The 15,242-nt window shown below is 44.9% G+C and overlaps 1 protein-coding gene across 1 annotated transcript in view; it reads left to right on the forward strand.

Annotated features, from left to right (window-relative positions):
- The first annotated feature begins 10,893 nt into the window (after positions 1–10,893).
- The window catches only part of DDX47 (DEAD-box helicase 47), a 16,640-nt gene continuing 12,291 nt past the window's right edge, over positions 10,894–15,242 (forward strand). Inside the window, exons 1-2 of the mRNA XM_059402638.1 lie at positions 10,894–11,020; positions 11,939–12,032. Coding sequence (XP_059258621.1) covers positions 10,934–11,020; positions 11,939–12,032 — 181 coding nt within the window. The 5' untranslated portion in view covers positions 10,894–10,933. The remainder of the gene's footprint in view (positions 11,021–11,938; positions 12,033–15,242) is intronic.

Below are 15,242 nucleotides of genomic sequence, written 5' to 3' on the forward strand. Positions count from 1 at the left end.
ACGTAGTTGGTGATCCCCATTTCCCTCCCAGGACAGGACGGGAAGACATGGTCTCTTCAGTGCGCAGGAGCTGGTAAGACAGTTTTCCCCTGTGGACCACAGTCAAGTTGGACCTTGTCCTCACACTCTGGCGCTATACATAGAAAGCTGTTAGGCTTCTCCTCTCCTTGCCAGGGATGGCCAACCTGGACCCCGGGTAATAACCTGTTTCCAGAAGCTCAGTCTAGCTTACTATTTCTTTTACATATAAGCATCTAACCTCTCTACGTGACCATCGCTGCTTTGTCTTTCCTCTTCCTCATTCCCTCCCAAGCACATCACACACCCACAGACATGTAGATATTCATTCATTCAAAAAAGTATTTATGGAGTGCCCACTATATGCTGTGTATTTTTCTAGGCAATGAGAACAGGGTAGTGGATGAAATCTCCAATTAACTCTACTATCGTGGAACATGTAGTCTAGTGATGGATGGGAATGCAGGCATAAGTGAAGAAGGAAATATCTTATTTATGAGATACTGTATATTTGTTTACTATTGATACTGTAACAAATTACTTCAAACTTTGTGACTTAAAACCAAACACATTTATTTTCTTATAGTCAGAAGTCTGACACTAGCCTCACTGGGCTCAAATAAAGTTGCGGGGGGGGTGCCTGGGTAGCTTGGTTGGTTGGGCATCTGCCTTTGACTTGGGTCCTGATTCCAGGGTCCTGGGATCAAGCCCCATGTCTGGCTCCCTGCTTGGTGGGGAGTCTGCTTCTCCCTCTCCCTCTGCCCTGTCCCTGCTCATGCTCTCTCTTTCTGCTCTCTCTCTCAAATAAGTGAACAAAAAATAAAGTAAAATAAAATGAAGTAGCTGGCAGGACTATGATCCTTTCTGGAGGCTCTAAGGGAGAATTGTGTTCCCACATTTTCTGTCTTCTAGAGGCTGCTGCCTTTTCAAAGCCTGCAATGAAGAGTTGAGTCCTTCATCCATCACACCATTCTGACCTCTTCTGCCTTTTCTTCCACTTTTCTGGACCCTTGTGATTACATTGGGCCCACCTGGACAATCCAACATCATCTCCCTATTTTAAGGTCAGCTGATTAGTGACCTAAATTCCGTCCGCAACTTGATTCCCCTTTGCCAAGTAACAGAACGTGTTTATAGATTCTGGAGAACAGGAACGGGCACATCTGTGGGGGCTATTATTCTGCTTATGGTGATAAGTTCCATGGAGGAAAACAAAGCAGATCCAAGGGAGAGAGTGCAGGGGGACGAGGCTGTGAGGCCTCAATGACAAGGTGACATTTGAGTGAAGACCTATAGCTGGTGTGTGGGAGAGAGCCATGTGGGCACCCGAAGAAAGAGCATGCCAGGCTAAGGGACCAGAAAGGACCGAGCCTCTGAGACAAGCCTGCTGGATGTGATTTCAGGATGGAGAAAGCTCAGCATGGCTTAGTGGTCCAGGTGAGGATGGGCAGTGTGGGAGATGAGCTCAGAGGGCAGTGGGGCCCATGGGAGTAGGACTTTCTGGACTGTTGTGAGGATTTTGCCTTTTAGTCTGAGTGAAATGGAAATCTTTGGAAGGTGTCAAGCAGAGTCTGATCATAAGTCAGATCTGATCAGACTCGTGTTCTAAAAGGATCCCTTTGCTGTTACATGAAGAATTCCTTGCAAAGGGGTGAGAGTAGAGTGAAGACCGATTAGGAGGCAATTGCAATACTGCAGGGGAGAGATGCTGCAGCTGGCAGGAAAGAACAGGAGTGAGATTCAAGATATGTTATGAAGGTAGACCAACAGGACTTGCTGACGGATTGGTTTTGGGGATGGAAGAATGGACTTCTGGCCTGAGTGGTTGAGATGGATGATGTGGCCAATTCCTCCCCTGGGGACAGATGTGGGTGGCACGAGTTGTGAAGTGGAATAGGGAATGTTCCATTTTTAGATACATGAAGTTTGACACATGGAGACATTTAAAAGGAAAGACTAGACCATTGAAGAAATGAGTCTGGACGTTGAGGAAGTTAGAGAAGAGTTATGAATGCGAGGATTCTTAGCAAATGGGTGATATTTGGGCCATGAGAATGGGTACGATACTCTGGGAATGAGTAGACACAGACAATGTAGGGAATAGCTCCAAGAGCTCAGCCCTGGGTCTGCCAGCATTTAATCCACTGAGCCACCCAGGCGCCCCCAAGGGTCTGCCAGCATTTAGAGTGAGGAATGGGTGGGGATGAGAGGGAGCTATCTAGGAAGACAGAAGGAGTGGCCAGCAGGGCAGGGAAGAAACCAGGAGTCTGCGTGCCTTGGAAGCCAATGAAAAGGATTTCTCAAGGAGGAGGGAGCCAAAGGCTGCTGGAGAACTGAGTAAAATGAAGAATGAGAATTGGCCATTGGGTTTAGCAGCATGAGGTCACTCATGACCTTGACAAGAGAAATATCTGTGGAAACAATGGGGCCAAAAGCCTTACTGAAGTGGGTCTCCAATCAGCATGTATAGACATCTCTCTTGAAGGGTTTTGCTGCCAAGGGGAACAGACAAGTGGGCACTAGCGGAAGGGGATATGGGACCATGAGAAATATTCTGTAAGGTGAAGAGAAATCAGAGGGCCTGTGTGCGTGCTGTGAGAATGATCCTGGAGAGAGGGGGAAAAGGGAATGGTGCAGGAGAGGAAATAGAGGCTTTAGAAGATTGTTTTTGAGAAAGTAAGAGGTTGGGGGTCGCCCTTCAATTGCAGGGATACTGACCGCACACGCTCAGAACAGGAGGGAAGGTGGAACAGGCAAGTGTTAAGTTTGGCGTGAGAACCTGTGGAAGTTCTCTTCATTTTCCCCCGAAATAGGAAACAGGGTCACCGGGTGAGAATGACAATGGGAAGGGGCACTGGATGGTTGAAAGGATGTTTAGGCCAGTGGGAGAGACAGCGGACAGACACAGGAAGCGTGCTGGGCTCCCTGGGCAGTGAGCAGCGCCACTTACAGGGGTTGCTGAGGAGCATGTTTTAATTATGTCTATGTGGTCTCTTCTCCTCAACAGCTCTGCTACTTAAAGTTCCTAGATGTAAACAACAGAAGCTCTTCCAGCTAATTTAGCAGAAAAGAAATTTATTAGAGCCTATTGGGAAGCTCACAGAATCTCCAAGAAGGTGCAAGTAAGTCTTGGGGTAACGCAGTTGGGACAACACCCAAATCCCATGACGTCATCAGTGAGCAGAAACTCCACTGCTGCTGTCACTAAGCTAGGACACCACAGATGGCAGCCTCTGGACACCAGAACCTTTGCCACTGCTGCCCCTAGAGCTGGACACCTCGGCCAATGGCCAGGATCCACTTGCTTGCATAGCTCTGTTCCGAACTGAGCCCTGACACAGGTGTCTCTGTTTGGTAGAAACTTGTGCCGCCCTAAGTGTAAGGGACGGTGGGCAAGTAAGGTTCTGGTTTCTACTTAAGGAGAAGGAATTGTGCCAGGAAAACATTGTGAGCCATTGGACAGCTGTTGAAAAGATGCTGGACTCTCACTGAGGATGAGAAACATCCCAGATAGCGGTTGATGTTTTACTTTACCTTTAGTTATTTCAAACATTTAGACATTGAACTCATTATACTTAAATTCACATGCTTCTATTTGAAAGAGCAGCTGGAAGCTGCTGTGTGTTATTATTTCATTGTGGCAATGGTACCTGGATTGCCAAGGCATTATAAAAACACCTCCATTTCCAGCATTTTTTTTTTTTTTAATTGTGTATGCAGGGGCGCCTGGCTGGCTCAGTCAGTAGAGCATGTGGCTCTTGATCTCAGGATTATGAGTTCAAGCCCCCTGTTGGGAGCCTACTTAAAAAAAAAAATTGTAAAATTGGGCATGCATTAAAAATAAAACACTTAGGTAAAAGGCATAGGAAATAAGCAGGAGACCAGGAAATGAGACATTAGCTGCTTTTCCTTTATCACCCAGCCCACAGTATGAATGAACGGACCTTGAAACGTCAGCCTTTGTGGTTCTCTACCTGAGCATTATAACATAACATTTGAATTTCCTGCTTGTTGTTGACTTGGGGTTAATTCCATCCTTTATATACATTTATTTACATCTTAGAATATTGTCCTCCGCACTGTAATTCTCAGTCTGAGGCACCAGATTTCTTCTGGTCCCTGACAGAGCAATCTTTTTTGGGAAAGATCCGAGGAGGGTAGTAGATCAGACCAAGGGGTTCCGGTTAATGTTCAAGGGGCCAAATGCAGAGTTGGCAGAGTAGCTGGATTTACTGCCACACTGAGCGAAGCTGCTCCCGGCCACTGCTTATGGGGTGGTGTCCATCACGGGAGCGGCTGCCTGAAGTCTTATTAAATTGGATTCAGAAACTCCCGTGATCCATATAATTAGTAAATAAGTAGGCTTTGGGGATTTATTCATGTTAAGCTCACTCATAGGAGACTAATCTACAAACCAGTCTCAATTATTCATTGGGCAACTACCCGCTGAATGCTTATTCTCTCCCTGGCACTGGGCATCGCAGCAGGGCAAAGCACAGTGTGGGAGCTGCCCTTCTAGTGCACATTGTCTGCTGGGAAATCACACAAGGAGAAAGTCCTTGTGGACCATGGTGGGAGGGTTGGGAAGGGAGAAGCAGGGGAATTCAAGACAAATTTTGGTATGGAGTCTGTAGGACTTGCTGATGTGGAGCCCGGAGGAAAGGAAGAATTAAGACAAGGAGGATAGAGAGGGATGATGGTGTGGAAGAGACATCCAGATGCTAATGGTTTTTGTTTTGTTTAGTTTGTTTGTTTTTGTTTTTTTAAAGGATTTTATTTATTTATTTGACAGAGAGAGATCACAAGTAGGCAGAGAGAGAGGAGGAGGAGGAAGCAGGCTCTCTGCCAAGCAGAGAGCCCAATGTGGAACTCGATCCCAGGACCCTGAGATCATGAACTGAGCTTAACCCACTGAGCCACTCAGGCGCCCCAATCAATGTTTTAATGTTCATTGGGAGATAAGGCCAAGTTGAGATTCAAAACTAATTATCCACAGATGAGATGCCCTTTGGGGTATGTAGACTACCCAGGAGACAAATAATTTGGCTTCAGCTAATTGAAAAATTTAAGGGCATATTACTTATATTTCTATCTCCCTTAGCTGTGTTAAGGATCACACACACATGATACAGCATGGTGATGAGAGTGGGAGCTCTGGAGCCAGTCTGCTTGGGTTCAAGTCTCAGTTCCTACAAGAGCCATTCTCTTCTGAGCATGACCTCACTCCCTTTATCTGTCCACATATTTGTCTCTCTTCTGGGGTCTCCTAGTTATGTAAAGTTTCCAGTCCGTTTCTTCTTGCTCAAGCCGGACACTGGGAATCATCAACGTGATGACTGGCCTTCATTTTTCACATTAAATCATTCATGAGGATTTATCTAGCCTCTCCACACGCTTTGATTTTGTCCATTTCTCTCCACCCCCACTGCCCCTCTCTGGTCCAAAACACCATCATCTTTGGCTTAAACACCTGGTAACTGGTATTTCCGCATCCCTCCCCCAACCCAGTCTGTTCTCCACTGCAGCTGACTGAGTGATCTTTTCAAATACATCTCTGCCTCAATCTCTTCAAAGGCTTCCTATTGCCCTTGGAATAAAGTCTCAAATCCCAGATCCTTTACATGGCATATGGGGGTCTTAGATATTCACATCCCTATCTCTATTGCCAGCTTCATTCTTAATCACCATCTTCTAATCACTATAAGCTTCGTCTGATTTTTTCCACTGCAGGGCCTAACCTAGGAGATTCTGTCTTTAAGCCATTCCCTATTCCCCACGCAGCTGGTCAATTCCAGGTCTCAGCTTAAAAGTCACTTCCACAGGGAAAACGTCCATAATTCACAGAAAAAGGTTAAGTGATGCTCTTGCTTTTCTCCTTGGTACCATTCATCTCACTTGTGATTACTTTTCTGTGTCTATCTGTCCCTCTTGATTGTGAATATTTCTTTCTCTCTTCTTCTTCTTTCTTTCTTTTTTTTTTTTCTTCAAAGATTTTATTTATTTATTTGAGAGAGAGAGAGATGGTGAGAGAAAGCATGAGAGGGGAGGTCAGAGGGAGAAGCAGACTCCCCATGGAGCTGACACCCTGATGCAGGACTTGATCCTGGGACTCTGGGATCATGACCTGAACCAAACGCAGTGGCTTAACCAACTGAGCTACACAGGCAACTTCTTTCTTCTTCTTTTTAGAAAATATTTATTTATTTTAGAGAGAGAGAGAAAGCGAGAGCACACATTACAGAAAAAGGGGGAGGGGCAGACGGAGAGGGAGAGGGAGAACCTCTAGTAGACTCCCCACTGAGCAGGGAGCCTGACATGGACCTCCATCCCAGGACCCTGAGATCATGACCTGAGCCGAAATCAGGAGATGGACAGTTACCCGACTGAGTCACCCAGGCGCCCCTATGTCTTCTTATTTTTTTTAAACAGGCTCTCTCCCCTACTGGAGCACAGGTTGCATGCTTAGCTCTGGATCCTGATGTCTGGCCCAGGGTCTGACATAATGTTTGAGACTATTTGTTGAACAACAACAAAGAAGAAACAAATACAGATTCCTCTGTATTTTAAGAAGTTTTTAAAATCAAAAGCAAAAAGAAGACACCAACAGTCAACTGGGACCAGTGATCTTTCTTCCTCTAGACAGGGATTTGTTACATAACTAAATAATTTGCATGTGAACTCTCTTTCTTCTGGCCTGTTCTGTTTTTGCCCTTGTTGTAACAATCATGTGTCTCTCTTGTCTTGAACATACACATTCATAGCAGATTTTAATTCATAAGTTAAAGAGAATTTTCTGACTGATTACATTTGGCACTGGTTCCTTCTTGACGAATACAGAACACGTTCAGGACAAAAAGGGAGCTTTCTCCACGACTGGCTACAGGAAAAGCAACTTCTGGGAGGATCTTCGGCAGAAAGTAATGAACAAAGGACTATGCATCTTCTACAGAAGTCTTGCCCATAAGTTTGGGGACTCACTCTACATTTGGTCCAGGATCCACTGCTGTCCTGACTTGCTCATGCCCCAAAATGTCTCAGGGTCACTGACCCACTGAAGACTTCATCATGGTCCTTCCCTTATGTGCCAAGGGCAGGAGCCACAGTGCCTGGAGCCCACCATATTTTTAGTGGTCCACAAAAAAGGTTTCAACTTTTTTTAAAACCGAAAGGACATGGGGCACCTGGGAGGCTCAGTGGGTTAAGCCTCTGCCTTCAGCTCAGGTCATGATCCCAGGGTCCTGGGATGGAGCCCTGCATTGTGCTTTCTGCTCAGCAGGGAGCCTACTTCCCCCCCCATCTCTCTCTTTGCCAGCCTCTCTGCTTACTTGTGATCTCTGTCTGTCAAATAAATAAATAAATAAAATCTAACAAAAAAAAAAAAAAGAAAAAGAAAAAGAAAGGACAAACAAAAGAACTTTCACATCAAAGAAACTTTCTTTTTTTTAAAGACTTTATTTATTTGACAGACAGAGATCACAAGCAGGCAGAGAGGCAGGCAGAGAGAGGAGGAAGCAGGCTCCCCACTGAGCAAAGAGCCCGATGCAGGGCTCGATTCCAGGAATCTGGGATCATGACCTGAGCCAAAGACAGAGGCCCTAACCCACCGAGCCACCCAGGCACCCCAAAGGAAGTATTTTAATATGGTAATATTTATATATTTGTCTTTATACTAATGCAGCCTTAAAGAATAATTTTTAGGAATTGTTTTGTGGGAAAAGGGTCCTATGAAGGCAGGAGTACTAGGGTCTGTGAAAACCTTTCAGAGTAAGGTGGTGTCCATCCCTTTGCCTTCTCCCTCTGGAGCCAGTGTATTGTTTCAGCCCTGCTTTCCCCCCTCATGATTTTGAGTGTTTATTTGGATTTCCTCCTTAACCTTCCTCATTGTTCTAAAGTACAGGATATGACACTGCTCAGTTACTAGAACAACTTCTATAATATCCATGACTAGAATATAAATATCCAAGTGACTCCACATCGTAAAAAGCAGATAGTCCTCTCAGCTGGTGCCGCCTCTCCTCTGTGGAAACCTCTGGGGTCCCCCTGCCGGTCTGACATGAATCCTGTCCCAGGCGTGGGTGCTGGGGGAGGCCCAAATCTTGCCCACAGGCCTTGTGCCAGAATGGCGCCACCAGGCTGTTGTTGGGGCCATTGAGCCCTGTCTTCTCTGCGTTCCTCTGTGCCTCGGGGACACTGGCACCACAGGAAGTCTTAAAAATAGCTGATGTCTGAATTATCCAAGAACAAACAGAAACGGTTTGGGCTTGGCTGGAAAGGGCAGTTTATATTATAAGAGCAGCTGAGTCGTTGAAATCCGTCCCCCTTCAGAGCAGCACCAAAAATCTCCTGTGATTTTTTTTTTTTCCCTTTCCTGTCACACGTTTTAACAAACTCTGGGGAACTTTAGACCCCATATGATATGCAGTTTTATAGGCCTTCCAATTGCTTCCATCTGGGTCTCCTTTCCAGGCCTCTAGCTTCCCTCTTTTACTGTCAGGGCTTCTGGCTTCCCTCAGCACTTTTCATTGCCCACTCCCCTCCTAACTGGAAAACGAGTCTAAGGGAAGCTGTAGAAATACTTTGGCCACTCTGTCGTTGATAGAGAAAACTCTGTGTGGCGGTGGGATTTGGAGTGTGATTCCACTGAGATCACGGAAGCTGATGTTCTCTGGGGGGAAAAGCGCCGGCCAGGCCCTGGAGGCCTGGGTTCTACCCTTGTTTCCTGTCACCTTGCTGTGTGACATGTCTCTTTATCCCCTGGTCTCGAGTTTCTTTCTCCTTTGTCCAACAAAGAGCACAGCATTTCCAGCACGTCTACCACGCACAGCACAGAAAGAGGAAGAGCTAGAGTTAGTATGAGAGACTTTCTTCAGGATAAGTCAACTTCTCCTTATCCCAAAGAGTATTACCCACTTGAAGCTCACCCAGGCTGGCCTAATTTCCCAGTCCTGGGAAAACAGAGAGGGTGGAGGTGTAGCGGGTTGCATGAGGAACTGGAATGCTTCAGACTGTGTTGGCACAAGCACGGGCTGATTGAACCAATCTCAACAGGGTGACCTGTTGTCTTATACAGTGTGTGTCTGCTCTCCTTTCCTTTAACTTGGAGAAACGGTATAAAAAGACCGAAGGCGCTAGTATATTCTGTAGGAGGTGATCACAAAGCTAGAAACGATTTCACTCCCTGAGGAAATAACCAGTGAAGTTCCTTTTGATCTGCCGTCATACTTGATTCCGATGCTTCGCTGAGTTGTCATTGATCCAGGCGGTGCTGACGGAGCATCCATTTTGTGTCAGGCAGTATGCTTAGAGCTGGGGCAGGAAGATCAGCTCTTGCTTCCTACGTTCTCTTTCTATCCTTTCCTCACTACGATCTGTCTCTGTAAAGAGTTAAAGTGATAATTTAAATACGTAGATCCTTCTCTTCCCTGCTCCCAACACCTTCATTTTGTATTCAGGATAACACCCACCCCCAAACTTTCCTACTGGAGGGCCCTACAGCTCTACAGGGTCTGACCTGAGACCGCTTCTCTGACTGCATCCTACCTTTTTTTGTTGTTGGGGACACCAATGTGATTCCTAAATCAGGGCCTTTTCTCAGCCGTGATGGTGGTGCTGGGGAGGATCTCAGGCACACTGAGTTGAGCTGACACTTCTCAGTACAAGGCACATTGTCGTCAGAAGTTCCTTCTTTTTGCTTTGGATATGTATTCTCTTTTATTCCCAGCTCCCCAATTCCCAATTTTATCCCAATTCCTCTCGCTCCATTGATGACCTATCTCTAAAGTGTATCTTTCAGTGTGTATGTGCTCCAACAGAAAGTGATATTTTGTGGACATATATTTTATTTATTTTTGGAGGGCATATATTTTATTTTATGTTATTATTATTATTTAGATTTTATTTATTTATTTGACAGAGAGAGACACACACACAGTGAAAGGGAACACAAGCGGGGGGAGTGGAAGAAGAAGAAGCACGCTTCCCGCTGAGCAGGCAGCCAGATGCAGGGCTAGATCCCAGCATCCTGGGATCAGGACCTGAGCCAAAGGCAGACGCTTAAGGGCTGAGCTGCCCAAGCCTCCCAAGGGGGGCATATATTTTAAATGTACTTGGTATATGGTATACTTTTCTCACTCTGCACTAGGCCTTTGAGATCCAGCCATATTGTTATAGGCACATTGCCTCACACTGTGAACACATTTTAACTATTCTTTGCACTTGCTATTCCTTTCATCTGAAATAGTTCTCCCCTGGGTCCTTGAAGGGACTTTCTTCTTCTCATTAGTGAGATCCCAGCTCAACTATCACCGCCTCCCAGAGGCCTTGTCCAAGCTCACAGTTATCCCCCCAACCCACTCTCCCCAGGTTACTCTCCAACATTTTTATTTCCATTTGTTACATCTTAGCATTTATCACAACTCGACCTCATCAGTGATCACTTATTTATTATCTGTCTTCTCCACGACAGCAAGGGATGTTGTCCTGTTCATGAGGCATCTAGCATAACCCTAGCATATGGTTGGCTCTAGACAAGTATTATTGAATAAATGAATGAAACAATTAAGATAAATAAATAGTATTGTGATATCAACCTGTTCAAAGCTCTATGGTTAGAAAAGCAAGGGCCATAACAGGTGTGAGACGTTAGGAAACTTCTTTAAAGGCTCCTAGAAGATAGGAGGCTTACGTCGTCAGCCCCTTCTGCACTTGGTCCGGTGTGTAAGGCCAAACGTTTAGGCCCATCCCCTGCCTTTTTTTTTTTTTTTTTTACCAAGTTTCCGCTAGACCACACCTCTAGGGCGGGCAAATCCCCGGAGGCTCGCAGGGGGCGCCCAGAACGTGATGCCCGGTGAGAACTAAAACTACATTTCCCGGCATCCCGCGCGCTGCCGACCCACTTCCGGAGTGCGCGGAAGACATGGCGGCGCCCGACGAGTGTGATTCTGCGACTGAAGCGCCTCAGCCGGCCGGGCAGGAGGAGGAAACGAAGACGTTTAAAGATCTGGTGAGCGTGGATGACGCCGGCTCTTCTTTGTACTGCTGGCACCAGGCGCAGACAGAGTCCGGGTCTCTCACATCCTGGTTGGCGGTGTACAAAAGCATCTGGCGCCTAGCTTGGCATTACCTCAGAATTTCCGAAGCTTGGGCTCCGACGCTGTCCCTAAACCTCCGGGTTTGAATGGTGGGAGGGCTCCCGGTCCTTGAGAGTTGCCATTTGCGCTTTTCTCCATTTTGGTGTGCCCACTTTTGTATTCGCCAGGAGACTGTCCATGCGGCAGTCCCCCCACCCCCACCCCCACCCCGCCGAAATCTTGGGCTGCGCAGTAAGATGACACGGGTTTGGAGTCTGACCCAATTGCTAACTAGGGGCACGTCGTTACCTCGCACTGCCTCACATTGCACATCTGTAGATTGGGGGTAGTAATAAGTACTTCACAGAGTTGTGAGGATTAAATGAAATAAGACATGTGGAGAACTTGACTTTGTCTCTGAGTAGAAGGTGTTAAGTCTTGGGGTGGTGTCTCAGTGCTTACAGTTCAAGAGCAGACCGAGTAGGCGCGCGAAACGTTTTGAATCAAAGGCTAAGGGATGCACTTGTCATCAGCAGGGTGCCTCTGACATTCATTTAATTAGTAGGGAGGCAAGTGTGTGTGTGTTTAAGATTTTATTTATTTATTTGTCAGAGAGAGAGAGAGAGAGAGAGAGTGTGTGTGTGTGTGCAGGAGAACACAAGCAGGCAGAGCGGCAGGCAGAGGCAGAGAGAGAAGCAGTCTCCCCACTGAGCAAGGAGCCCGATGCGATGCGAGGCTCCATCCCAGGACCCTGGGATCATGACCTGAGCCGAAGGCAGAGGCTTAACCCACTGAGCCACCCAGGCGCCCCTGTGTGTTCTTTGCTAAAGTTTGTTTTTCTGAATTCTAAGGGTGTGACAGATGTGTTGTGTGAAGCCTGTGACCAGTTGGGATGGACAAAGCCCACAAAGATCCAGATTGAAGCTATTCCTTTGGCCTTACAAGGTAGGTTGAAATTAAACATGTGGCTCAATACAGGTTCGGTGTGAGGTTATACTCAATTAAATACCATGTTTGAGAGCTATTGCATACTTCGAGTAGTATAAAAGTGTGGCCACTTTTTTATAAAATTTGTGGCTTATTGGCTTTTGAAAAAGTAATTCTCTTCTTCTGCTGAGGTTATTTTCTGTAAAGGGATTTGTTTTCTGCAACTGATGCTGACTTTAAGGAAACACTGGATTAAAGTGTACTAACAAGAAACTTGTTAGAAATTATGAGTTGGTAAGTGTGGATTTACATATAGGGTACCTGGAACATCTGTTAGTATCCAGAGGAGTTGAGAGCTCTTGCTTTGTGAGACATATTTATCAGATTTGCAGAAGAATGGCTAACATTTTGGTTGATGACTAGTGGGACTGATACTAACAGGAAGAACTTTCATAGGTGTAGAGGCAAAGTCCTGCTCTTCGATTCCCAAAGCCCAACTTCACAGGATCAGGGTTGATGGTAAAAGGGACCTAGCAATGTTAACTGAAATTCGTTAAGATCCTTAGAAAAAATGAATGTTACCTTAGCTATAATAAGATTTTTTTCCCAGAAAAAAATGTATCAGTGTTTCTGTACATAGAATTTACACCCTCTTCCCCCAATTCCTCGGCTCCATATCCCAGGTTAAGAACTCTTGAACTAGCTTAAAGAGGAAAAAGTGCCTTGTATTGGTTAGAACACACCTAGAATATTATGCTTAGTTCTGAGGACCAGTTTTGAGGGACCAACTGAGTGGCATTGAATGTGGTACAGTATCAAGAGTACAAGTGCCTGGATGGCTAAATGGGGCACCTGGGTGGCTTATTCGGTTGAGCGTAGGACTCTTGATCTTGGCTCAAGTCATGATACTGTGGTCCTGGGATTGAGCCCTGTATAGGACTCCATGCTCAGTACAGTCTGCTTCAGGTACTTTCTCCCTCTGCCCCTCCCTGTGTGCGTGATCTCTTTCTCTCTCAAATAAGTAAATAAAATCTTAAAAAAAGAAAAAAAGGTCCTAAACAGTTAAAAGAGCTGAGTGCATTTGGTCTGGAGAAGAGTTAAGCTGGGTGGGATATAATAATTGGCTTCAGTGATTTGAAGAGCTGCCATGTGGAAAAGTAATTAATCTTACTCTGTGAAATTCCATTTGTTCTTTCCATAAATAGTAAGTATCTAAGTGTAAGGCACCAGAAGTTAAGATTTGGCCATCTCCAGAAACTTCGAGTCTACTAAGGAGATAATTAAAAATCTATTACAAGGTGAACAGGGGCATAAGAAAGTTACATTCCAAGTGTTCCAAGTGCACTGAGGGAGGAGAATAGATTATTACTCATTGAAATGGGTTAAAGAAAACTTTATCTTTTGGCAGGGAAGATTGGAAAGACATTCGAGCTGAACCTTGAAGACTGAATAGGATTTAGACATTCATGTCTGGTGGGAGGGGAGGACTTTCTAGGCATAGGAAATAGCATGAAAAAAAAGCAAAGGAGGCTGCAAAGCACGGGCATGTGCGGAGGCCTGCAAGTACTTAGCAGAGAATGGGGGGAAAGATTAATAAAATCATTGGGGCCAGATTATGCCAGACTTAAATGCTGGGCCAAGGAATTTGGTCTTTGTTCCACGGGCACTGGAGATTATTTTTTTAGCCAGAGAATGAAATCCTCAGAGTTGTATTCTTGGGCTGTTAATCTCATAGCTTTGTAAGGTAGTTCAGAGATGAGTGACCAGAGACTGGGGCACTAGTTAAAGTATTGTGGTAATTTTGGCAATGAATAAAGCGTAAGCTAGTGGTAGTGAGAGTGAGAAAGAGAAAATGATAGAAAAGGAATCATTGTGATTTTATAATCAGTTCGTTAATGGAAAGCAAGGGGTGGGGAAATCGAAGATTATTGCCTGTGCACTTAGGACATATTATTGGTGTAAAAAGGAGCATAGGAGGAAAAATAATTCTGGGGAAGTTGAGGCATCAAAGAGATAGAATTAACTAATACACAGTTGGAATCTGGGGATTAGAGCTTGCTTAAGAGGCCAGAACAGGACACCATATCCAAAGTGAAGGTGTAGCTGAAACTGTGGGTATGGATGAGGATGCCACATAAGGGTGAAGAGATGGTGGAGGCTCAGTAGAGGGTTGAAAATCGTGAGAGTATGATTTCATACAAAGTAGGTGAGGGGGAGTGTTTCAGGGAAGGGACAGCAAAGACTTTGAACTTGTTTAGAGAAGCTAAACTGGATAGGGACTGCATGAGTGGGGAAGACATTTCAGTAGTCAGCACTAGTGGAGCTGCTTTCAAATAGCAAATAGAAAGTTTGGTGTGTTCCAGCATTTTCCTGCTTACCCTACAGCAGTCGTTGGAGGGAGGAACCCAAATTAGGTGGTGGTAATAATTCTGAAATTATTCATAATGTTTTTCAGTAAGAAGTTTATATTGAATACAGAGAATGTAGGAGTCAGTGAAAGGATACCAGGAACTGAGTAATGTGAGGGACATCGTAATCATGGAAAAAGTCTTTATTCTTATTCTTGAACTTATCTCATTCTAATGAACAATTTATAAATGCTTCATTTAAAAAAAAAAGAAAACCTGTAGTTGCTGGCCCTAAGCAAGAGATTTAAATAATCTAACAGCATTTTTCTTCTATAAAATGAACTTTAAATTTTTAGTTTAATTACTAATGATGGTTTCAGTTTCAACAAAGTTAAGGAGTTCTGGGTGCATCCATCATTCTTAAACCTTATAACAATTCTGAAAGTTAGGATTGATTATTTTATTCGTGAAATTGAAGGTCAGAGGATTAGAGTCACATAACTAATTATTGTTGGAGCTAGAATTTGAATATAGGATGTTCTAGCTAAAAAGCCCAAGTTCTTGGCCCTGTATTACAGGGTTTTACAACAGAAAGATCAAAACCTTTTGATGTTTTTTTAAAATTTTTTATTTTTTATAAACATATAATATATTTTTATCCCCAGGGGTACAAGTCTGTGAATCACCAGGTTTACACACTTCATAGCACTCACCATAGCACATACCCTCCCCAATGTCCATAACCCCACCCCCCTTCTCCCAACCTCCCTCTCCCCAGCAGCCCTCAGTTTGTTTTGTGAGATTAAGAGTCACTTATGGTTTGTCTCCCTCCCAATCCCATCTTGTTTCATTGATTCTTCTCCTACCCCCTTAACCCCCC

This window comes from Mustela nigripes, chromosome 6 (assembly GCF_022355385.1).
Source record: "Mustela nigripes isolate SB6536 chromosome 6, MUSNIG.SB6536, whole genome shotgun sequence".
Classification (NCBI taxonomy): Eukaryota; Metazoa; Chordata; class Mammalia; order Carnivora; family Mustelidae; genus Mustela; species Mustela nigripes.